The sequence below is a fragment of the Phalacrocorax carbo genome, chromosome 5 (genome assembly GCF_963921805.1).
Source record: "Phalacrocorax carbo chromosome 5, bPhaCar2.1, whole genome shotgun sequence".
In the NCBI taxonomy this organism is placed as follows: domain Eukaryota; kingdom Metazoa; phylum Chordata; class Aves; order Suliformes; family Phalacrocoracidae; genus Phalacrocorax; species Phalacrocorax carbo.
Genome location: NC_087517.1, coordinates 29,685,605 through 29,710,466, shown reverse-complemented (window position 1 = coordinate 29,710,466; position 24,862 = coordinate 29,685,605). Strand labels below are relative to the sequence as shown.

General features: G+C 48.9%; 1 protein-coding gene across 6 annotated transcripts in view; it reads right to left on the bottom strand.

Annotated features, from left to right (window-relative positions):
• The window catches only part of NRP2 (neuropilin 2), a 90,361-nt gene that overhangs the window by 41,841 nt on the left and 23,658 nt on the right, over window positions 1–24,862 (bottom strand). For all 6 annotated transcript variants that reach the window (XM_064451808.1, XM_064451813.1, XM_064451814.1 and 3 more), the window contains exons 3-10: window positions 19,025–19,206; window positions 14,471–14,701; window positions 13,754–13,909; window positions 11,706–11,875; window positions 10,512–10,667; window positions 2,099–2,243; window positions 1,465–1,814; window positions 220–364 (exon numbers count right to left, since the gene is read on the bottom strand). In XM_064451808.1, the coding sequence (XP_064307878.1) occupies window positions 220–364; window positions 1,465–1,814; window positions 2,099–2,243; window positions 10,512–10,667; window positions 11,706–11,875; window positions 13,754–13,909; window positions 14,471–14,701; window positions 19,025–19,206 (1,535 nt within the window). The remainder of the gene's footprint in view (window positions 1–219; window positions 365–1,464; window positions 1,815–2,098; window positions 2,244–10,511; window positions 10,668–11,705; window positions 11,876–13,753; window positions 13,910–14,470; window positions 14,702–19,024; window positions 19,207–24,862) is intronic.

Genomic DNA, 24,862 nt, shown 5'->3' with positions numbered 1-24,862 from the left:
CTACATCCTACATCAAGGCCAGTTCTTTTAAAGGTGGAAGCAAAAAGATGTGGTCAGGCCACACTGCAGGTCCTGCCTTCATGGCTGCAGTCTCCCTGCCACGGCATGGCCCTGAGATGGGAGAGCAGGGAAAGTAATAACTTTACACTTGCACCTTGCTGTTTTAGTGCCTGCTGTGGCCCTGATGGAGCCAGTGGGCAGAAGCGCAGGGGGTCCTACCTGTCCAGTTGCAGCCCAGCACCTCCAGGCGCATTCCTATTCCGGCTGGGGACCACCTCTCTGGGTGCACTCGAATGTACTGGGCAGGAACAGGGTCAAATCTCCGGACTTCAGGGATATCGTAGTGGATGTTGCCTTCAAAAAGCTATGGAGAGAGAGAGAGAAAGAGAAAAAAAAAAAGGCAAGTTATGTGTGCATCCCACATAGTTTGAAATAGTTTAGCTATTACAGTTAGCTGTCCAACTCCAGGCCATTGAATCCAGCTGAATAGAAATTGGGCTGTCCCTCCTCAGTTTCAAGAGGACCAAACAGGCTGTTTCTAAGAAACTTGCACAATCTCTCTTGGCCTCTGCTTTATATCTAGGGGTCAGATTCTGATCCAAGCCACGCAGGGGAAGCCTGGGAAACATCCACTAGCTTCACATATAAATAAGATCAGATTTGTCCTTTGGCAAATAAAGAAGCTACTGCATGTTCTAGGATAGTGTAAACGCTCAGTTTTCTTCACAGCCCAAGTACTGCTGCTTTTCAGCTTACGTGCATGAACTCAAGTCTGTGGGGAATAAACAGAGGGCTATAGATAGCATCAGGCCTTCTAAGATACTTCATTTGTAGCATCAAGAAAAATTAAAACTTACCCACATTTTCAGAAGCAGATGAGTTTGCATAAAAACAGAGCAGGAAGTAGCAGAGAATTCATTTATTACTCAAGCACCCTGCCACTCCCATACCGCTAAGCAGAAGGATTATGGGGAACTCCAACGATATGGGAAAAACACAGGGAATTTCAGAGTCACACCAGTGTGGCAAAAGGGACTTCAGATATAGCAAATTTCCCAAAGAGAAGTTGTGATTCATCTTTTTCTTCCAGAGGTGCAAGCCACAACAGCAACACCTTTCCCCTTAAAATACGTAATTAGTTTGTGTCAAACATAATTGAACACACCATCTTGTTGGCTCTGACATGCAGAAGCTGGGAGGACCAGAAGGTGATGTCCACACCCCCAGGCATGGTCCACAATAAGAGATGAAGGGAAATTACTATACCTGGGGCAAGGTGGAACCTACAGCCTCTAGTACAGCTTAGAAGCAGGACCAGGGGATATAACCTGGGATTTCAAGGTGACAACCCAAACTCCCAGGGTCTCTGTGGGCAGAGACAGCTAATTTCCCAAGACCCCATCAGGCAGACTGAAGATATCCAGAAACATATCTTGTTTTGCAGCTGCTCCAGGCAGTGCCTACCTTGGCTTGCATTGTTTTGGGGTCCTGGATGAAGTCCCAGTCCTTTCCATTCATGCTGTAGGCCACCTTAAACTTCTTCACGAAGGAGCGGGACTCAGTGGTGGTCACACTGTCCCCTCCACGAGCCCCCTGGATAATGACGCCTTTGATATTCTTCGGGACACCAAGGTCCACCTGCAGCCACTCCTCCCCAGGCTGGGCTTGGGGGATGCGGGGAAACCAGCCTGAGCGGCTGCTCACCAGACGGGCCATACTGGGAGACCAGTCGTAGCCTCTGATGGAAGAGGCTGAGATCTGCGAGTCAGGGATGAGGCCAGAAAGCATTCCCAGCAAGTTGGAGCAGGGCGAATCTGCAGGGAAGGAAAAGGCTTGAACAGCTGGGGCAGCTGAAGGGACTACTTGTGGTTTTACCCGCAGATTTAAGCTCTGGACACTAAATGACCACCAGCACTGGGCACTTCCCTCCTGCCTTTGGGGCCTGCGTGCCTGTCCCACCAAGCGCATCCCTTGGGATGGCTACCTCCGTGCTGCTCACAGTATAACCATTCCCACCCCAAGCAGCCATGAGAGTTGCAGGGGACAACACCCTGTACTGAGAGGAGGGCTGAGGCCGAGGGGAGGAGGGGTCCCTCACCAGTGATGCGGCAGCCATACAGCTCCAGCCTCAGGGCGATGCCATTGTGCCAGCTCTGGGGACGGATGCGCACAAAGCGTGTGAGCACCGGGCTGTGGATCTTGTTGAGAACCACCTCGGTGGCATCCTCGTTGGCCTGAAAAGTCTGCAAGGGAGAGAGGGCACATATATGGTTACATCCTCTCCAGGCAGAAAGAAATAACCAGATCAGCAGTTGAAATAATCTCAGCAGGGAAAAACGAGGAGAGACTTTCTGGGCAGAGCCAGCCTCTGGCCAGGGCAAGCACCTAGGGGCAGGCAGAGAGAGCTGGGCTGCTGGCAGGACAGCATGGTGGATGGATTCGCCCATTAGGCAGGAGACCCAGGAGCTTGCTGCCCTCACACCACCTTGCTTGGTGCCTCTCACAGCATGCCCGAGGCGTCTCGGACTATCAGGCCACAGCTGCTTTGAGCTCACCCCCAAATCTAGAGCCGCTCCAACAGAGACGACCAGATGTCCATGGACACTGCATGAGATCTTGCCCCTCCTTCATGGGTAAATGGGCTCACATCCTGACACGTCCTCACACCGAACTCCACCAGGAAACATCGTGTGCAAGCACTGACATGAGCAGGGAGGGTGCCGCCTCTGCCTGGGGCGACAAGCTGCTGTCCCGGCCAGCCCCTTGCCCCTGCCTCTCCGGCACACATGCAGCCTGCCACACAGAGACAGCTTTTCAGGAGAGTTTATGATCCGACATGATATGAAAAGCCTGCTGCCTTACCAGATGGCCATAATCAATAACTACCAGATGGATGTTAGATCCACCCCTCCTGTCCATTATTTTAATAGGCTGGACAAGGATTGGATACTTATGTTTCTGTTTCAGGCTGCAAAGCTATAGTGGGGAAAAAAAGGGAGGGGAAGTGGAAATACCCAACCTGAGGGTAATTTTCAGCCCTTTCTCTGCCCTCAGCATAAAGCACTAAAGCTCACAGACCGAACCTGCAGGCATTGCTTGCTTTCCCTCCAAGCACACAGGCTCTCAGGACAGGGCTAGAGCATCCTCCAATCTCAGCCACACCCGCACTGAGATGTTGGCTGGGCTCTTCTGCAGGCTCCTACCCTGCATATGCCATGCTAAGCACAGGAGCTCCCGCTAAGTTTATCTCAGAGAGAAGCAGGAGAGTGTAATCTCTGGTACTGATCTCCTTCTGTTGGAGGCAAGAGTCAAACAACTTAACTGCAGATCCCTGTGATCCAGGGCAGAAAAAGGAATGAGACTGTATTCTGGCCTCTCACCTTGAATAGTGATTAAGAAGCATTTTATAAACCTCCCACTGCTCTAGGCCTTCAGATGGCACCTTACTGCTCTTCTCCCAGGATCCAGCATGCCAGGGTGTGCAGAGGGTGTTTGCACAGAGGGATGGTGGCTGTTCGTGGCACCACAGCCAGCTCTGGGCTGCCCCTGTGCATCACCATCCAGCCTGGGATGGCAGGACTCCTGCCAGGGCAGGGAGCAGCCTCCCCACAGAGGGCCTTGGTTGCAAATCTGGCTGGTAATTGGGATTTGGGGTTGATGCGAACTTGGGCAGAAATGCTAATCTGGAGAATATATATCATGCCGCTACCATTTAGCGACACAGCATGGTTTATGTGTTTTTAATATCCTATTTTATCCTGTCTGACCCCACTTCCCATCCTTTTCCTTGCTCAGCAGACACCAAATACCCTTTTTTCCAGCAGGAGGGCTGTAAGAGTGGCTACTGTGAAACACTCTCCAGGCATGCATGTGTGTGTGTCTTGTAAACCTGTGGGAACACACACACAGAGGCTGAAAGGATACATTTCCACACCACAGCAAAGCCTCCAGCTTTATGTCAACACAGAAGCTGACATACAACACCTTACCTCTGAACCTAATACCAGAGGACAGGAAATGTTTGTCTGAGCCAATGCAACTATTTTAGCACGAGAAGCAGCACGTTAGGTCAGCCCAAATGTCCCCCTGTCCCACAGGGCAGCTCCTGATGGCGGCCCCAGCAGATGCCCAGGAGCAGCAAGCCTGAGGAGGGAGTCTTCTCCTGGCAACCTCTCTTCACTTCCCACAATCAGCAGTTTGAAGACTCCATGAGCCAAAGGTTGCATATGGACCAGCATGTTTAACAGTCACTGACAAGGTTTGCTGCTCTTTTCGGTTTAACATATTTCCAGTTTTGTTCTTTTTTAGCTCACTTCACGCATACAAGCATCAGGGGCCAGAATCCAAATTTACACCAGCATAATTTGTTGCTGACTTCTGCAAAGTCAAGCTTGACAGAAAGCAGAGGCAGGACTAAGCCCAAAAACTTTATCACTACCACATGCATTGCTGAAATCATCTCTTACATGACCTTAGTCCCAACCACCTGCTTCCAAGGAGAACAATCTCATTTCTGCATTAGATTTGGGGGCCAGTAATTTCCTCAGACTAGATAACATTCAACAAGCTATGTAACTCTGAATCGGGGCCTTGACACTCCAGACTGCCAATTTATGAGGGCAGAAACAGCACCTGACTTCCAGCTCTAGTATCAGCCGCCTTGGCAGGATCTGCCCCAGTGAACCTTGTTTCTGAAAAGCCCCAACTGATCATAGCAAGTCATTGCTTCGCACCCCATTCAGAATAATAGAAAGGGGCTGTTTTCAGAGGGCAGGTGCTTAGTGCTGTTAGAGAAGCAGGGTCTTCCCATGCCTGGCCTTTCAGCCTCCTTCCCAAGTGGAAATGCGTCGCAAGCCTGCAGGTCCTGATGCTGCTGACTGGGGTCTGACACTGAGCGTACGGTTTCTCTGCACTGAAAATGCTGACCCCAGAGCCCAAATGCACTGTGAAGAGAGTCCCATTGACTTGAACAGGCTCTACATCATGCCTCAAATTAGCACTCATGGCATAGGAAGAACTAGCAGGAAAAATGTGTGAAATTGGGAGTGCCAAGAAAGCAAAGATTTCTTTCCCCTTACCAAAATAGAACATTGCTATTCCTCCCATCCTATCTGCTTCTCATCCCACTCAGCACATATTTTGAGCCAAGTCTTTGAATGGTGTAAATCAACATATTGCCATCGAAGTATAAGGAGTCACAGTAATTTACACCAGCAGTAAAAAAAAATCTGGCTGTGATCTATGGAGATAGATAGATACACACTCAGCAGAGAGCACACATGCGCATGCACACGCACACGCGCTGAAGGGTGACGGAGCCAGAAGACGAATGGGAAAACCATTAACAAATTAAAAGCACCTTCCAAGAAGCAGTCAAGGGAAATAATTTTCACTGCTGCATCAAAAGGCTGCCCATCCTCTCCCCGTATACTTTATGTTGACTTCCATTTTAGTCCAGTCGGCAGGTCTACATGTAAAATTAAATTGATAATCAATGAGAGCTGACCTGCTTAATTAATTTGCTGCAGAAAGCAAGTGGTGGGAGATGATGTCTAGGCTAGAGGAGGAGCAGGCAAATTCTCCGTGTGCACACACATACAGGCGCCACACCAGCACTTACAAGTTGTATTTCTGACACATTGGAACTGCTGCAGAGCAAGGCGGGGATTTCTGAAGCTGCATTAGTTCCAGTGGGTATGGGAATTTTGCCATTGACAGAGTTTGGAATGAAGGGTTAGAAGGACAGGGAGACAAAAAGTGCTGTGAAGCCGAAGAGGCAGCAAGTCAGGGAGGGGGCAGGAGGTAACCTCTCTCCCGCTTTATTTATTGTGCTGCTTGGCCAATACGCAATTTCTTGGGGAACTAAAGAAAGCGGCTGGGGGAGGCAGAGGAGAAGGCCAAGGATGGCAGCAGCCCTGACTTTGTCCATATGTATGTGTCTCTCTGGGCTCACTAGATTTACTGCAGGATTATGTTACTCCCATGGAGACAGAGCCCTGGAACAGAGCATGCTAACAGGATTAGGGCTTCAGGATTGAGACAGAGAAGCATGAAGGAGAAAAGTAGGGGAGATTATTTTCCTTGTCAGATAGGGAAGGCATAAAATGGGGCATGTTTGATGGTGGGAGGATTCTGGCTCAAGTGGAGGGTGGATAGTTCTGGATTTATTAAATCCAGGAACAAGGAGGTAAGAGAAAAATTATACTTGGCAACACTCAACAAAGAACAGCAGTCTGGGCAAGGCACAGTATGCTGGCCAGTACTGTGTCTTTGAGAGGCTCCACTCAGATCCAGGAGTCACCAGGGACATGAGGAGCAGCATTGTGTTAGCCTGCAAAGGAGATATCAGGCCCAGAAGTACAAAGCTGCAGCCATGCTCAGAAAGCCAGGGTTGTAATTCTCCCCTGGTACTGCACCAAGGGTGAATGCCTTTCCCAAAGCCTGATGTCTTTGTTCTGCCTGCAAAAGCAGCAGAAGCAGGCTGGGACCTGGGGGCGCTTCTGGGCAAACCATCTGCACCATGATGTCTCTGTGCAGAAGCACTTGTGGCCTTTTGGCTGATTACACAAGCTTTTCCTGAGTTTTCCAGATAAAGAAGCCACAGGACCGAAAGCTTTCCTCTCCATCCCCAGGTGAACAAACACAGAAGACCTCATTAAGAACTGAAAGGACAGAGAAATGCTCCTAAGGGAAGGCACAAGGGTCTCCAAAGGGCCATTCCCAATATTCTCTGCCAGCACCAAACACCTCTGACGTCCCCAAACCCATGCACATCTGAGATATTTGGCTCTTTGCAGCAATTCAACCTGTCTTCTTGCATCCACCTAAAATACCACCCAGGAAGGCTAGCTGATAACAAGCACAAAGCTGACAAAATGAGTAGGAAATGGAAAATGCACATCAGCTGGATCTTGCTGCCATTTCTCATCCATTGACTTCTCAAAGCAAATATTTCAGTTGCATCCTCCCATTTTACACACAGAGCAATGGAGGCAGTGAGAACACCCATCACATTCCCAACCCACCCCGAATCCTGAAACCCATCCTAGCCCCCAGTACCTCACCACACTAGATGATCCCTGTGAGCTGACCTCTGCAGTTACTAAGATGCAGCAGCTCAGACCACATGGGAACTGGAACCCGAGACCCTACAAAGGAGGAAGTGGACCAGAATGGATGAGCAATTTGTTTTCCAATAAAAGTCTCATAATTTAGTCTGTCTGAAGGAAATGGCCAAAACCAAAAGGTCAAATCCTGCCAGGTGTTCTTTTCCTTCCTTGGGTTCAAGAATGAGTTGTTTTCGAACAGCATTTGCAAACTGCTAGATAAGATCTCAGCACATACACCAGAGTCTGAAGATAACCTCTGGTGCCATCAACCACAGATGACACAGAGGGGGATATAGCAGGCAGGCCAAGAGCCAGAGCAGCCTTTCTGGGGCAGGGGTTGTTTGGCCCTGTCCCATGGGGATGCGCTGGTGGGTAGTGAGGGGCAAGTGTGGGCAACATGCGGTGGTGGCTGCTTTCCTCTCCATCCCCCCTCAGGGGACACACAGAAGACAGCTCTACACCTGTGGCCAGGTCACTGGGTTAGCCTCTCTCCCTGGTCCCATACCCCAGGCAAGGACAGGGCATCACCCCCTAGACAGGAAGATGTCTGGGCTGTGCTGGGCTGGGCTTTGTGGGGAGCAGGCTGCCAGGCAGGGGGAAAGCTTCCCCCATTTCTCTCACCATGAGTGCCAGCAGCTGGGGACTCAAACGTAAGCCTTCACGTTTCGCAGGGAAACACCCTGGCCCTACTCTCCTCCATAACGCCAGAGGGAGGGAAAGTAGGTGAGCAAAAAAGCGGAGGTCAGCACTCCCCATCCTTTGCAGAAAGCGCCATCCCCTCCCCACCTCTCCTGCACTCAGTGGTTTTCTCTTGCTTTAGCTCCCTGATGAAGATGTAAATGTCAGCTGACCCGCCTATAACATGGCAGAGCTTTGATTTTGGCCCACATAGCTGGCAGAAATTCAGAACAGTGTTTGATACACCCCATATGCCTATGTGTGCATGTGCATATATATATATGTGTGTGTGTGTGTATATATATATACATATATATCTGCATGTATATAGAGGAATAGAGAGTCCCTGTCTGTCCACCCCTTCCTCTCCCTCCCCACTTCTCATGGCACCAAGTCAAGCTGCGGCAGACTTGACAAATCTATTTGGCATGGTTCACTCCACCGTTGCAGCCTGAACCGTGCGGAGCAGCGCACTGACGCAGGGAGGAATCTGCACCTTGAATACAGACATCTGGGACCTTGCCTAACACAGGAATGGTGGAGATTCACATGGGCAGGGAATGTGGGGCCAGAGCCCCCTGGCATCAGACCTGTGAGAGAGGGGCTTTGCCCTGTCCCTGCTGCGGCTCAGTGGCTGGCAGCAGGTCATTTAGCAGGAAAAGAAAGCAGTCACCTGGATGCAAGGGGTAGGAGAGCCACCAAAAAGCAATTACTTATCCTCCAGCCTCGGGAGGTGTCTGCTAAATTGAGGCCAGAATATGGGAATGAAGTGAGACTGGAATAAAGGAGTAAAAAAGGAGATTTTTTTTTTTTTCCTCTTTTTTATGAAGAGAGAAAACAGAGCAGAAAAAGAGCTGATAGGACTCAAGGGACAAATCCTGAAATGGTGGCAATTCACGTGGCTATGGGACTGCTTTGTGTTGACACCAGCCAGGCTTTAGGGTCTTGCTGGAGCAATGCAAATTGGCCCAGCAGCACTGAAACCAGCCATGCTATCCTGCTTTACACTGGCTGAGGAACCAGTGTCCAACGCCAGCGACTGCAGGGATGGGACATCTACTCTCCCCTGCAACTACAAGCACCCTCCAGGCCAGGTATCTGCCCGAGTTAGACTCCAAAAGGTAAATTTATTGCCAGTGGTTATTTGAAACACTAAACTGTGTATTTAGCCCATCTCTCTGCCTGGCATGTTGCCAATCTTCCATCTGCCTCAGCTTGCAGAATCTGTCCCAGTGAGGCCTCAAACTCACCCATTTCCACGGGGTGCCTGGGATGAGGAGAGATGGCCCTGGTCCACAGAAAGGTCTGCCATGGCCAGTGAGAGAGCACAGAGCCTCCAAACCAGTGCATGGCCACTGCATTAGGGCTATACATGAGCTCTGCCATGAGCTGCAGTCCCAGAGCCAGCCTGCACGCGGTCTGGGGGAGCCTGGCTTCTGACTCTTCTATGGGGTGCTGGGCTGCCCTGTGCCTCCATTTCCCTATGTCTAAAATAGGACTAGCTCCACCTCACTGGCATGCAAGGAGCTTAAATGCTCCAAATATTGGAGGTATGAGACCCTGCTAGGGGCCTCTGCATAGGGAGGACTCATTCTGGGAAGCAGAGTGAATTTGAACTGTGAGACACACTTGTGGGGAAGGGGAAATCACATGGCCCGGAAGGGAAGGAAATGTCTGGATGAATCCTGGACAAGTCAGGCTACTGCATTTCACGCCAGCAGCACCTGTGCCAGTAAAGGGAGGGGACAGCTAATTTAGCAGAAGTACTGAGCAAGTAGAAATTGCTGGGACGGGGGAGGGGGGAGGTGTGTGGGACCCCAGCCACTGAGTTCACACAGACAGATTATGGCATATCAATGGGAGGACCTGAGATGCGGCAGCAGTGCTGGTGGGTGCCACAGAAGAGCAGGGAAGGGCTTTCCCAAGGTGCCCTTAACCAGGGGACAACCACATGACCAAGGCAAGTGACAGAGCAGGACCGGCCTGGCACCATGGCTGCCTTAACCCCCCTCCCCATACGCCAAAGCTCCCGTGCAGACCACCTCGAGCTTGCCTTGCCTGGCCATGCAGCAGCACCTGCGAAGCCTGGAAGGGCTGAACACCCATATTTACTCTCCCTCTCCTCAATTCCCTCTCTGTGTGCCTCCCAGAAACATGGCAAGACTGTGCAGCAGCAGCTCCCAGGGCTCAATACATCCTTGCTGATCGTGCCTGCTAGTGCAGATCCTGCAGCTCTGGCAGCCTGAATTGCTCCTCATTATTTATTGTTCATTTTGTTCTCTGGGATGCTGCGATGCCCTCTTAGGATTTGTGCCCTTTCATTTCCAGGCCTCAATAACTCCTGAACTACAGTTTCATGTGGTTTTGTGATTGTTAACCCAGCATGCAGACAGGGCTATGGCCATAAAAGCTCAATGAATCTTGTACAGCAAAACACAGGCTGTGAAAGCATTTTCTCCTTCATTTGCAGTCAAATAACATACTCTCACCACCACGAAAGATGCAACAGCAGCCAGGTTTTCCAAGGAATAGTGTTTCCTCATTGCTGTGCAGAGGAGAAAGGACTGTTTCTGCTCAGAGCATCATCAGCCTTTTAACCCTCATCAGAAAAAGGGTCCCTCACAGATTAAACCCTCCAGGCCTGTAAAACCTCTCTGCTCTATTCCATCCCGTTGGCTGCAAGACTCACCAAAGTGCATGCAAAAGAGACCAAAAGGCCTTTACCTTGTGGTTTTTTCCATGTCGGTACATCATCCAGTCCTCCCCATTGGTGCTGACCTCCAACTTGTAGGTACGGACATAGTAGCCATTCTGCGTTTCTCTGGAGATGGCACCCTGTGTGGCAATGGCTGTGAGCACAGTCAAGAAGTGGAGGTCCACCTTTCCAGGGGAAAAAGGGACAAGACAGAGAACAGTGACCACCTGAGAGCCCAGGTTGGCTAGGTAGTTCCTCCCTCTGTCTCTGAAACACAAAAAGGTGTGAATTCAGTCTGTCTCACTCCCTCTGTGGATGCACATTTCAAGAGGCACAAACTCCCTAGGCTAACTACAGCAGGGTGCTTGCAGATAGGACCATGGGACAAGAGTAACTAAGGATCTTGATGTCTGTCCATACGGGACCATCAAAAGCCTTCTTCCTGCATCAGACCAGGCAACAGGGTCTGCACAGAAGCTCATGTCCATTAAAGCACAACAGAGGCTGACTTTTTCCATGTAAAATAAAAGCATGATGTCCAATTAGCAAGTGCTGCAGTTCCTGGTTTTCCCTTGCTCTTTTTCTTTTTTTTACAATGTGGGTTGAGAAAGGTCAGCTGAACTGGCTTGGTAGCACTGCCATGAATGAAGAATGAGACATCTGCTAGAAGCAATGACATTCACCACCTCCCGTTCCTAGTGCCCTTTAGCAAGCAGTGTCTCACGATGATGTGACACAGCCAGAAGCCCTGTGCGGACAGAGACTGTGCATCTAACCAGCTCCCAGGGAAAGCCTTTGCTCTGTCAGCCCACTACCTGGTGTTAGCCTGCTCACATTCCCTGCATCACTGATGAGATAAATATTATTCTAGTTGTTTTTCTATGCTCCTCCTGGAGTCTTTGGCCCTCAGGCCAGCGGTGAAGTCAGTGGCCCTTGTAAGTGGCAGAGGTCTCTGTCAGTATGCTGAAAAGTCCATCAAGGTTTTGGGCAGGAAGGAGGGAGTGGGAGAGGCACAGCAGGTCGAGTCAGCCCTCGTGCAAGCATGCTAATGGGAGAGCCAACCTGTTGCATTTCACAGAGGCACTACAGCTCCCCTGCTGCTTATTCCCCATAAGCCACAGAGGCAATAAAAAATTCAACAAGCCTTATGGTCAAGGGTCAGTTTAACAGCATGACACTCCATTTGGTGGGGGAAGAGTAAGGGGGCTGGAAAGCATGCATACCTGGAGGTACTCTTTGTTGCTGTCTACATTGGGAGTCCAGCCATTGTCATCACTGTTGAGCCGGCTCTGTTGAGGGGTCCATCGCCCATCAGAGTAGGTGGAGGAGGCACTGATCTGCATGTTGGAGATCCTGCCAGACTCCATCCCCAGCGGCACATTGCACTGGAAGTCTGGAGCAGACACACACATGTACATGCGCATATCAGCTTACAGTCTCTGTACTTCACTCCCAGGTGGAAGGCAACCCTGAACTATCCTCCACAGCTAACCCCAGGCAAAGCTGCCTGCCTGGAAAGACGAACAGATCTGCACCATCTTGCAGGCTGTGTGTGCTCACAGATGGCACTGAAAAATTAAAGATGGGGCAGCTTTATGTGTGCATTGCCCTCTGAAAACGAATACAGTCCAGATCTTTCTCCCTTTCTCTACCTCCTTCACCTTTGCAGTTTTGAGACAATTCTGTTCCTTCCCTCCCTCCATTGCCACCAAGATGGCCCAAGTCACCTTGCCACAAATTGAAGGCTGGAGGTGAAATCTAAGCACTGACAAGGCAAGGAGTATGGGCAGGCAAAACAGAGGGTGCTTAATGCTGTGCTGCTGGCAGGAACGTCAAGGCCTGGAATGAGAAGGTCTAAAGGTTTTGTGTGCGTGTGAGAGTATGGATGCATGTGTGTATGTGCACGTGCTATATGTCATATCAGGCCCATAGGAACTAACAAGCTAAGAATATGAAAGACTACGGTATGCTTCATTGGGTTTCCTCTCTTTTAAGGCTTTAAAAGTCACGATTAGCTCAATCTTATTGCACATTTCATATATTTTATGGCAGCTGTCCTGTAAAAACAATAGCAAAGAAAACATTGATAGAAAATACCACAGGGGCCCAAGAGTGCCACTGCTGTAAACCAGTGGAGCTCCACCAAACTGCCTGTGTTTTTAACGTGGCCAAGTTAAAAACCAAGTCAACCCCGGGTGGAAATGATGGGCCAAGTTAAGATCTCAATGATATTATTGAAGTTTCAATTTTATACCAGCATAAATCAAAAGAGGCCTGGCCCTTTAACAGCTTTTGTGCTTGATTTCTCAAACTCTGTGTGTCATTAACATTTTATTTCCCGATCCTTTTAAATAACCGAGTAGAAAGGGGATTAAAGAACAGATCAACTAAGTGTGGCTATAGGTACTGGTGAAGAGCTCATGCTTGTCTGTAACTCTCACAGTCTCAGCAGAATACCCCTAACTCAATCACAGAGCAAGAGCCTGTAACCCAGCTGCCCTACTACTGTACAACCCCTACTCTACCCTGCTCTCTGTCATGGGCTTTCAGTGTCGGGCCAGGGACCCCCTCCCTCTCTTTCTCTGGGACTGAGGGGTGTCCTGAAGGCTTCTTCTATTGTATCACAGATTCACTGCTAACAGAGGTTGAGATCTGTAGCTCTAATGTAAAAATACCATGGGAAAACAAAACAAATCTTTCCTCGCTTGCAAGCATTATCACAAAGAATCAAAATTCTCTTGATTCTCAAAACACGCAACCTACTTCCTCACTCCACATCCATTTACCTCCTTTAATAAGGAATCTAAAACAAATTTTGGTTTGAAATTCTTAGAGCTTTAGGCATTTCTTAATTAGACAGCCAAGAAATTCCAATTTGTAGTTCAGGCCTGTGAATTTTTAGAAAACCAGGGAGAGGGAGTAGGTATTTTCCCCCATGCTTTAATGAATCTGCTGCACCCGCTGGGCAGAAGTCTTCCCCTAAATCCTTTGGGCTGAGCACATACACAAAGGATTCCCCAAAGGTATTGAGAAGACTTCGCAACCAAGTGAAAAGTCAAAGAAAGGTCAGAAAGTGGGATTCTTACTAAAAACTCACTTCTATGAGAATCAGAGAACACATCTAGTGTAACTACTGTCTGCATTGACAGTGGGGGACCAGCCCCTGGATGCACTCCTACCTGCCTCACTCTTGCAAGTGCCAAGTGAAAGACTTGGGAAAAACAGTTGACACGACTGCCTGAAGACATACATGTACACGTTTCCAACTTACTTTCTGGGATTTCCTGCTGGATCAAGTAGTACTGGGCGGAGAAACCGTCCTTAGCCACTGCCAGGTCTGTGTGGAAGGTGAGTGAGAGGACACCAGTGGTTGAGCGGATGTCTGACGGCATCTTAGTGCCACAGTACCTGCCTATCAAGGGGCCGACTGCAAAAGAAAGAGCAGCAAAGGTAACACCTGCTTTTCAACCAGCCTCCTGGGTCACCAGCAGATTGGCATCACTCAGCAGGGATGCTTTAGCGGGACCGATCAGGATAAAAGAAAGGCTTTGGGGATGGGCTATTTTTCACTTCTGCTCGCCTGGTGCCATGCAGTGCACCGTGCAGAAATATCCACTGCAGCAGGCGTTGCTCTGCAATTGCTGGGAAGTGCTCCAATCTGCTCTATTTCTCAATGTTGGGAGGCAGTAGGGAGGTCTTCCCAGCACTGCATGAACCCAATGACCTTCCCTGAGGGAGGACCAGTGTCCTTCCTCTTGGAGTGTCCCATGGGGGTTTTCAGATCAGTGGTTACAACAGAGCAGCAGTTTGGGCTTTAATGCGTGCAACCCCACAGCTAGCCACATGGAGCACCCTGATGGCAGGCTGCATGCTGCAGCCACGTCTGAGGTTAGGCAGCTTTGGTGTTCAGACACAGACTGCACAGTTTTGGAGCTTTGTGAGACACCAAGAGAGGCTTAAGACAGCAGCGCAGCACCCCATGACTTACCCTGAGGGATGCCGTCCCAGATGTCCAGCCAGTCATACTTGCAGTCTCCTTCCCCTGCCTGCAGCGGGTCATGCTCGAGGTCAAAGAGCAGGAAGTGGAGGAGGATTTCTGTCTTTGGCTTGGCTATGATGGTGAAGATGCAGTCCAGGTTGTGTGGATACTTGTCAGGGAAACCTGGAGACTCAATAGTGCCATTGGAGGCAGTGAAGTTTCTGGAGCAGTCCTCAGAGCCTGTAGTGGCAGAAAAAACCCGCAGCCTTAGCAACAATGCAGCTTAAAGCCAACAGCTTGACACACTGTGGAAACCCCATTTTGAGCTGAGAAGGATTGTGTATTTACTTCTGGAAATGTCCTGTAACCCAAGAGCTGTATGAATTCCTGCAAGGACCAAGAGGGTGTTTTTCAAAGCTTTCCACAGGTGGAAAGACAGGTCCACATGTTCATTGGAGTGGACAGCATGTGTCTAAATCCCTCAGACAGCTCTGTAAATGTAACCCATGTACCACTGCTGATTCTCCTGTCAATTGCTCCAAAAACGGGGCTAGAAGAGTGACCCCATCCAAAGCCATGGCTGTGATTTGGCAGGTCAGCACACTGCCGTGTCTCCCACACCAGTGGTGGTGGCCCTGATGGGGAAGGGAGGCCATGCTGAGCTGGGTTGGGCTTCCCCGGCCAGCCCTACCCACTATCTGCCAGGCTCCCCAACCAGCGACCTGCCAGGAGACCTGTGTCTCCCACCCCAAAGGCTGGGGAGGGGCCAGCCAGCACGCAGGTGGCCGTCTTCTGTAGTCCTTGCTGTGGCAGCTGCCACCTGCCAGCGGCACTGGCAAAGGGCCACAGCAACTCCAGGTCTCAGGGAGGGGCCCCTGTTTGGGGAGGGTACTGCCTCGGAAGGGGCAGAGAGGAGTAATGAGGATGCCATCTCTTTGGAAAAAGCTGTTTTCCAGGGCTGGTCTCCTGCAACCTCTCCCCCTCCAAGCACAGCCATCTGCGCCTCAGTTTCCTCTTGAGAAAATCAGGAAGCACAAATATTTACACAGTGAATGGGCCTGGGGGAGGGTGCTAATGTCTCCACTGTTAGCTGGAAACCCTCGGAAACGAAGCACGCAGCTAGCCTGCAGACCCGAGTCCCATGCAAAGGATGAGGGGCATTTCCAGCATACATCCCTGCTCCATGGCTGTGGAAAGAGTAAGGGTAATGGGGGACATCTCTGTGGAGAGGAAGAACAGAGCCCTCTTTCTTACAGACTGAGCCATCCACACCAGAAATGCAAGTTATTTCTATCCTTAAGGAAGACCTTTGCGTGGCGAGGAGGGCAGACAATGTTGCCTCTTATTTATTGCTGACCTCAGCACTGGCCTCGCTGCAGCCAGGCCAGTTCCATGCCCCCTCTCACACAGCCAAGGTGCCTCGGGGTGGCTCGGGAAAGGGGAGCATACCACGGTAACTTTGAAACTGCTTTGCTGTGGAGACAGGACAATAGGCAACAGAAATCTGCAGCCTGAAGCTATCAGAGGCAAAAGGGGATGTTGGAGAGGCTGCCAGCCACTGATGCAACCCAGCATTAGCATTTGCAAAGGTTTCTGCTTCGGTTTTGCTGGGACACCCTCCTTCTCCTTTACTAACCCTTCTGCTCCAGCTCTTCCAGGCAGCTCGAGCCTTCCTGGGACTAATGGGAGACTAGTTATTCAATTCAGCATTAACCTACAGGAGTCAGGCCAGCAGCCCACAGTAATAGCAGGATCCCAGCACTGCATTATGCAGCGCCTAGCTGGAGAGCTACTCAGGAGAGCCTCTTAATTGACTACCTAATGAAGCAGCCAGCTTTTCTGGTGTGAACCTGTGGGGTAAAACACAGAGGCAAAAAATAAGGCCAAACACAAATCACAGCATAACGCCATGAACATGGATAAGGGTATACTTTGTTCCAAACAGCTTGAAAGACAAATAGATAAATAGGGAAAATAACAAAAGCTCCAAGCTAGGGAGAAAATCAAAGACTAAACCCAAAGTCAGGGACTGTCCTCTAGAGACAGGAGAAAAACATAACTGTGTCACTGCATTAGACAACAGCATTTTCCTCATGTGGGGGCTCTTACTGCATTTGGCATCTTTGCCTACAGTTTGGCTGATACCAGCAAACACAATGATCAGGCTTTTTTATAAGGAAGCTGCAGATAATCAACGGAGTCATGCTGGCTTCAGCAGCACAGACCAGCCTGAGAGGACACTTTGATGCCCAGCAATGGAGAGCTCAGGCCAGTTCTGCCAAACTGACTCACAAAGTGAGCAGCAGGGAGGCTGGACCAGCCAGGGCAGGCTGCTCTTTTGTCCGCCCACAGACCGCTGACTGATACCCATCAGGGGATTCAAAGACTGGTATGCAGTTGTTTGTATGCAGATTGCTCCTCTCTCACACCATGATAAGGGAAATTTAGCACAAGGTGTGAAAATAAACTTTCAGTTGAAAAGAGTTGGGTTTTTAAGGTCACCTTTAAGAAAGAAAGAAGCTGCAGCCACACTGCCTTTACTGGTGTGGACAATGACAATCCGATGACCTTTAAAGCTGGTGACACCCTTGCAGGCTACGCTGACAGCTCAGAAGGAAACTTTGCCCGTGCCTGCCTGCCTACAAACAAAAGGGAAGGTTTGCTTATACTGCGGTGGCCCCGCCGCCAGCGCTGCCCACCGCCCTCCCTGGGAGCCCCGCAGGCAGGTGGGCTGGGGGTGCTCCCGGATGACAGGCTCATCCCCACTCCTGTGCCAAAACCTGCCTTCCTGGGCTGGATTTCTTGGGCTGTGGCTGGAAGAAAGCATGGCTATATCTGAAGAGGATGGCTGCCTGCGGGTGGGTAGGGTGGCTAAAGGAGCCCAACCACCACTTCAGACCACGAAGCTCTGCATGGACCTATATAGAGGGACACAACTAGGCTCCAGTCTCCGCCCAACATCTGCTCTCTCCCAGAGCATCCCTTGCTTCCTCTCCCTCCCTACCAGCAGCAACAAAATCTCCTTTTCCCATGAATTTGACTCTTGCTGGCTCCCCGCCAAGCAGACAGGGTTTCTGCCTGCTGTCCCTGCCCACTAGCCGTGCTCAGCCTGGCCCAGCCACATCAACTGGCTGGACCACTGCATATTGCCCTGTGCCTGACTCAGGGCATGGACCCAATGTGAGGACAAGCACAACCCAGCGCAGTCTGCTGGGCTCAGAGCAGGTGTGTACAGTGAGGGAGAGCCAAGGGAGGATGAAGTGGGTCAGCAGTCTTCCCACCTGAACACAGGCATTCTTTGCCATCCTCCGTGCTGGCAACTGGCCGTGGCAAACCCCAATAGCCAGGTGAACTACTAAACTCCTTCAGGACTAATCTGCAACCTAACCATTAGCAAACAGCAGTGGTGAGCTGGCTGCACCACAACAGCTCAGTGGCTGGTTATACAGCTCAGGCAACCATCAGCAACAGCATTTTCCTCATCCACCTGAACCCCCAGACACCTCCTGTCCCCACTATATCACAGTGAATTTCGGGAGTCCCATTCTCATCCTCTTGCAGCAGCACCTCTACATTCACATCTTCCTGTGACCAGGTTCCAGGCTGCCTGCGCACCTCTGCCTGCCGCACAGCTGGGCCAGGGCCCCTGGGCACTGGTGCCAGTGCTCCCTACCTTCCCTTTGAAGAGGCTGGGTAAGTGACGCAGTCATACTCCTTTCCGGTTCTTCACCGGGTGCGGGCATTATTTTTTTTTTTGCTGGATGTGATGATGTGAAAGCTGCATGTGCGTTTTCTTCCAACGCACCACCAAAGGAATGTGGGCACAGGGCGGGCGCCCATATCCCTGTGCAAAACACACTCTTGTTCCCTCAGCACACAGGCACACCTCTCTCACCTGCACACACAGACCACATACAGAGTGGATTTTATTTTCTCAAGCCTCCTTCTTCCCAGACACACAATTCTGGCAAATATTTAGACAGAAACATTATTAAAAGGCCTTTGAGCAGCTTTTCCTTTTCTCAACAATAGTTTGGTATTAAACAGAATTATGAATAGTTCCTCGTACATCTGTCTATAAAGGCACTGTCTCAGTCGTTGACAGCACTGCTGACAGCAGTCCCTGGAAAACCAGAGTTCTCCAGTTACAAATCCCACTTCCAGGGAGAGAAAACACAGCGTCATTGATCAGCCCTGAATCGCAGCTCCATGGAAGGGGAGCTCCATGCGCTCCTAACCGAGGGACAATCCCCACTTAGCCCTAACAAGCTCCACAGTGCCAAGGAGAAAAGATATACGTTACTAGTCCTCAAATACAAGAGAGCATTTAAGGAGGAACCCTGCTTTTGATGTCACCGTGTGATCCAAAAATGCACTATCATGCGCCACTAACATCTTTACCTTCTCGGAAATGTGATGCAACAGACTTGCTTAAATTAAAAAAAATAAAAAAGCAAGCTCTTTATCTCAGGAAAACATGCCAAAAATCATATTGAAATGGTGGCCAAAGACATCTCCTTGTGAAGATCATTGTGGCAAACAGCCTGGGAGACAGACACTCACCTGTCTTGTAGATCTCATAGCGCAGGGAGAAGCCGGCACCTTGCCGTGCGTAGTCCGAGGTGAATTTGATATAGAGAGAGGGGCCAGAAGAGATGATGGTAGGAGGTGCTATGTTCCCACAGTGCTTGCCCAGCAGGTCTGCCGCTTCACTGTCCCCATCTCGGATCTCAATGTAGTCATACCTGTGGAGGCAGGTGAAAAGGCAGTAAAACCATCTGTCAGGGAGATGCTTCAGATTCCAGGAACAAACACAAACCATTCTTTATGTCTGCGTATTTCACAGAACATCTTCCAGACAGGTACCTGGGACTCTGTCACTCACACCACACCACACACCCCCAATATGTTTTTCCCTTTTGTTTGTCTGGCTACATTTAAGTCCCTTCCCCTGTTGCTCCTCACATCATTAATTTATTGCAGCCACATCCACTTCTACTTCGTAGCCAACATGCAAAATTTGCCTCCATTGGCATGGGGAGCAGCTCAGTCACAACCCTCCTGGGGCTGCTCTCCTTCCCTTACCCCTCTCCTTAAGTGCCATCGTGCTACCTAGCACAGCTCAGTTTATTCCGCTATCCAGGTGGGATCTGGCCAAGCACACACCAAGCATTACACAAATAGTCAATGTTCAATCCATGTGAGCGGGTAGCTATTTTGTGCACTGTCTGACACCGCACTGGTCCTTTAACAAGTCTGCCTGGTACATTTACTTAGCACTTGGACAATAATACTGATCCTCTTCTGTTAAGTGCTTTCAAAGACTTCTGTGGATGAGAAATGCTGCATAAGAGCTGGGTGACCACATTCACTATTGCTGGATCCTTGTACACCCTGTAACTGCAACCTGCCTTTGCTAAACCCACCTTGGTGATGCCCCACCTGCCCAGCAGCATGGCTCCTGGGCACCTGAACCGTCTGGGGGAGGAATCTGTAGGTTTGGAAGAATTGCCTCCTGGCGCAGAGACAAAAGATTGCTGTAGAGTCTGGCTAGAAGGTGAAACTCCCACAGATTCCTTCATATTTTCTAGGCTATGACTAATGGCAAGGTAGTATCAGGCTCTGTGTGCTGTGAAGAAACAAACAGCTTTTACGTGAACATCTTGTTCTTCAGCTGCCTTCTAACACCCGCGCTCTCCCATCCCTCTTCTCTCTGGCCAGCACACTGCTATTTACAGAAACTGCCCATTTCTCTTCAACTGTTTATTCGCTTTGTATCAACCTGTTTGAACAACATGCTACAGCTCTTCTCACGGGGCCAGGGAAAGAAAAAGCATTTCTAGGCTGCCAGTAATCTGCCTTTCTTCTTTGTCACAAGATCTCCTGTTTGGGAATGGAGAGTTGAAAGGAGAAGTAGCTTGCTGGATACAGAATGATCCTCATGTGACTCATTCGTGTTCTGCAAAGCACACATCGGCAGACAACAACCTCAAAACAAACTTAGAGGGACTCAGTGTGCTCCTCCACAAAGAAAGATGGCCCAGATGGCTTCGGTTTCACTCCTTTCTGGGACTAAATAAGGCTGAGAGCCAGAAGCAAAATGCCTGCGGATAAAATCCTGTCTACACCGGACCAAGCACTCAGCCAGCTGCAATCACCCAGCCTTTAATTTTGTTACAGACTCAATTGGCTTGGCCAAGGTGAAATCCAACCGGTCTTAAGAAGAGGCGCTTACACAGAAGGAGCGTTTGGCTTAGCTGGTGGGTGGACACACGGTGATGTAAATGAAGATTTGTTCCTTCTGCTCTCTCCTCAGCTCAGTGTGTCTCCCTATCACCTCATGACCCCTTATTACCCTGACACTGGCCGGCAGCACCCTGCATGACCCCGCTAATGTCCATCATATGTGGCTTGATCCCACCGCCTCTCTAGGGAGGAGGAACATAAAGGGCAGAGTTAGTGCTTCTTTTAAGTAGATTTTTTTCCTCCCTGTTTGTCTATTTGTTTAAAGTAGTGCTGAGCAAACAGCAGGGACATTTTGTTCTCAAAGCTACTACTTGCTTTCAGTGTGCTTGCAGCCCTTCCACATCGGAAGTACATGCTTGTGCCTCAGGACTACTGGCTACTAGTGAAACCATGAATATGTGGCAAAAAAATTAATTTGGCAAAAGCATGAATGTTGGCAAAACACTGTTAACAGAGCGGACTATAAAAGCTGCCATTTACATGGCACAGGCAGGGGTTAGCTGCATCCCAAGGAATCACATCTGTTTGTGTCCTCATGGGGTTATAACTCGCCAACACAGTACACGGCTTCAACTACTTGACTGTAACAATCACAGTTTCTGCTGTAGCCAACACACCAAACAGCCTAGTGCTGACCACATGGCTCCTCAAACCACTCAGTGCTGCAGGAGCCCTGGCAATTTCAGAAGCACATTCTGGACGAAGAAATATTTGCTTATTGAATGGGTGAACAACTTCCAATAATACATACAATTTGGGAATATTGCAATCTGCTCATGGGCAATCTGCAAATGGAAAATTAAAAGAATGAATCTAGTAAGTAAATCATCAGGAAATATTTGCGCCTCTGAATTAAACCCTGTTTGGCTTCATCCAAGCATCTAACTGAGCTTTCTCCTATTGGAGTTAATCCTTAATAAATCACATGTTACAAACAACTAAAAAACCCCTAGGAGAAGGTCAGGGAATCATTTCTGCCAAATGTAAAATGAATATAAATGCATAAGCGTTTTCTTCCCTAGTTAAAAAAATCTTGGCCCAAGCTCTCTACTGCTCATGAGGCAAAACTCTCTTTCTTCAGGTCATATAAACAGAGTGTGAATTGGGAGTATTACACTCAGGAAATAACTCCTGCCCAGATGAGCAGGAGCACCTACTTCCTCTCCAACGCAGCAATTAAGCTTTAGGCTTTCAAAATGAAACACAAAAGACATCCAGTCCAAAGCATGAAACTTTCAAACTTCAGCAAGAACACCAGCTAATCCCCACCACAGACTATTTTGGCATCATATGCTTCAGTCATGTCCATGCCTTGGCCCACAATCAAACAAGCTGATAAACCCCATTCTCCTCAAGTTGGGTCACTGGCCATGTTAAAATCTAGTTTGGACAGACCTTTGCTTCTGTTGAGCTTAAGCATGGTTTCCAGACTTTGTTCTTCCCATGTGAAAAACAAGAAGAAAAATTGGAAAGAAGAAAACCCAACCCTGGGGATACTTTCTACTCTAACCATTTCATTTCCAGATAATTACAGACTAGGGCACAGCTGGGTGGGACATATTTATGCAGCAATGGCATGAAACTGCCTTGACAAGTGCCCAGCAATTTGCATTTCACTCATATAACCAAATCCATTGTTTCAGTCAATGTGCACCAACATCCTTGTGGGCTGACCTCTCTGGCATTACCTCCACTGGGCAAGCCGCCATCTCCAAGCACATTTCATGCCACTTCTCCCCATCTAGGCACTGTTCCAATGAGCCAACCATAAATATGTGAGGGCAGGGTGCAGAGACCGTAATCCACAAGTATAGTCAATGGATTAACCAAGTATTCTTGCAGGGAAGGTGGCTGTGGTTCGCTGCTCCTCCAGCAGAAGGGTATTTTCAGCTGTTGTTTGAGTGGGAAGGCCAGCTGGTTGGTTTGAAACCACCTCAAACAGAGGTTTCCACCAGGGAGTTTTAAGGCAGGGAGGCAAAGCTGAAATGCTTCTAAATGCCCAGACAGTGGGGGGTTGAGAAAGGAGGGAAATGCATTGCTTAGATGGTCTTCTTGGAGCTGTTTAACAGAATTAAGTAGAAAATGTACAATGCTTACAAATATTGCTGTGTTTTTATTAAAGATTTTTAGTAGACAGTGCATTGCTGATGTTAAGAGAGCTTTTATAAACTAATTATAAAGCACTTCTAATGCCTGTATTACTCATGCTTGCTTGCTTTTTCCTCTGGTCAACCCTCTGATTTCCAGTCTTTCCTTTCTTTCTATTTTCCCTAAGTCACTTTGCTGCTGGCTCTCCAAACAAGGCTGCAAGGCACAATAAAGGCAAACAAGCCCCAATTGCAGTTATGAGAAGACCTCTGCCTTTTCAGTCCTTTTCTGTTGTGAAATAGCTAATATGCTCCCTGGCCATTGAGCTGTGCTCCACTATCCCCCGAGACCAGCACAGACCTCCCAGGTGCCCACCCAGGGACTGGTAAGCTGCAGAAATGCTGCGACCCATCTCTGGGGAGCAGAGAGTGATTCCTCTGGGTGCTCCTCTCCTGAGGCTCACAACTGAACTTGATGATCCTAGAGGTCTTTTCCAACCTTAATAATTCTATGATAGCTCAGCACAAAGCACAGTTTTGAGACTCATGCTGCACCACACATGATCAACAAACCTATTGCCCCTCAGCCCCAAATCCTAAGAGATGCCGAGTCCTTCCCCACTGAAACATGCTTCAAGGACTTTATAGGGACATTAGCTTAGGGTGGAGAGAAACAAAAACAATAAATCATGTATATGTTCACAGCCATAATGTAAGTTCTCCTGATAAATAAACTTTTGCAAGCCTTGCTTCAAAGTCCGAGGAGGGCTGGCTCCCCAGACCAAGCTCTGACCTAGCTGGCAGCTTTCCCAGCATCTTCCCAGAGCTATGATTTGGAGTAGGTGAGGGCTTGCACACCGCTAAGCCCAGTTTCCAGTGCTTGCCAGGGCCAGAGAGAGTCACAAGGCTCCAACCTGAACTTCCCCAACATTTAATTTGGAGCTGTTATTTATAGGCATTTCCATGGGGCTTCTGACTGCACCTGGCAAACAGTAATGATGGGGTGCTCATGAGACCCTGAGAGGTGAGAAGGCAGAGAAGAGCAATAGTTGGCCCAAGGTCACACAGGAAGTTTGCAACACAGCCAAGAATAGAAGCCAGCCTTGATTAGACAGATTATATTATATTGGAGGAGTCTGGCCTAGATAGAGAGACAAATAGGTACTGACTGCATGCCAACAGCTCCAAGTTTGGGAATGCCCAGTGTTGACCGGAGCCTTTGAGACCTCTGTCATGGTGTCTTGAGCACATCTGCTGAAAATAGGAAGAGACACTGCAATTCTAGTGAAATTCAGCAGGCACTAGTACTCTGCAGGTAGCTGGTGGAAGGCGTGGGGAACCTGCTTAGCCATTATTTCAGCTGGTAAATGCAATTGTTGCTTTTGAGAAGGTGGCAGGTGGTTTGTTTCTCAGAAACTGTTATAAAAAGCATAATGTTTTTTATACATCCTTTAAGAAAAGGCTGTTTCTTAGATATTAAATAGCAGCTGCAGTACAGAGGAGGTTAAGAAATGGTGAACCAGAGGCTCTGTGCTTGTTTTGCAATCAAGGGGTGGCTAGAATTAACGTCCATTACATGCTAGCTGGCTTTGTTGATTTTAATGTGTCACCACCCATCTTCATGCTTTTTCATATGCCACCTTCAAACCACATCCTTATTTGATGAGTGGTTACATTGTAAAATATAAGAAAACTTTTTTGTGATGTTTATACAATCTTAAGAAACTGCAGGACATACCTCTCAAAGGTTAAATTGCTGCAGAAACTAGTGGGGACTTTTTCAACAGTATTTTTTTTTTGTTATAGCCACGATAGCAGTTAAGCACCCCTGCTGTCTGATGAAACAAGAGCAATGAAGTTTGATCTTAGCTACTAGCGCTTAATCAGAGTAATTGGTTATAAACATAGCAGATGAATTGGATTCTCCTTTGACTTGAACTGGTTTTACATGTGTGTAACATAATTTTAAGGGTAATCACTCCCCATTTATCCTGGGGCGAGAAGAGACTCAGTCGTCATAGACAGAGAACCTCATATAGATTTGTGCACAGACCTAAAAAGCTTGTAT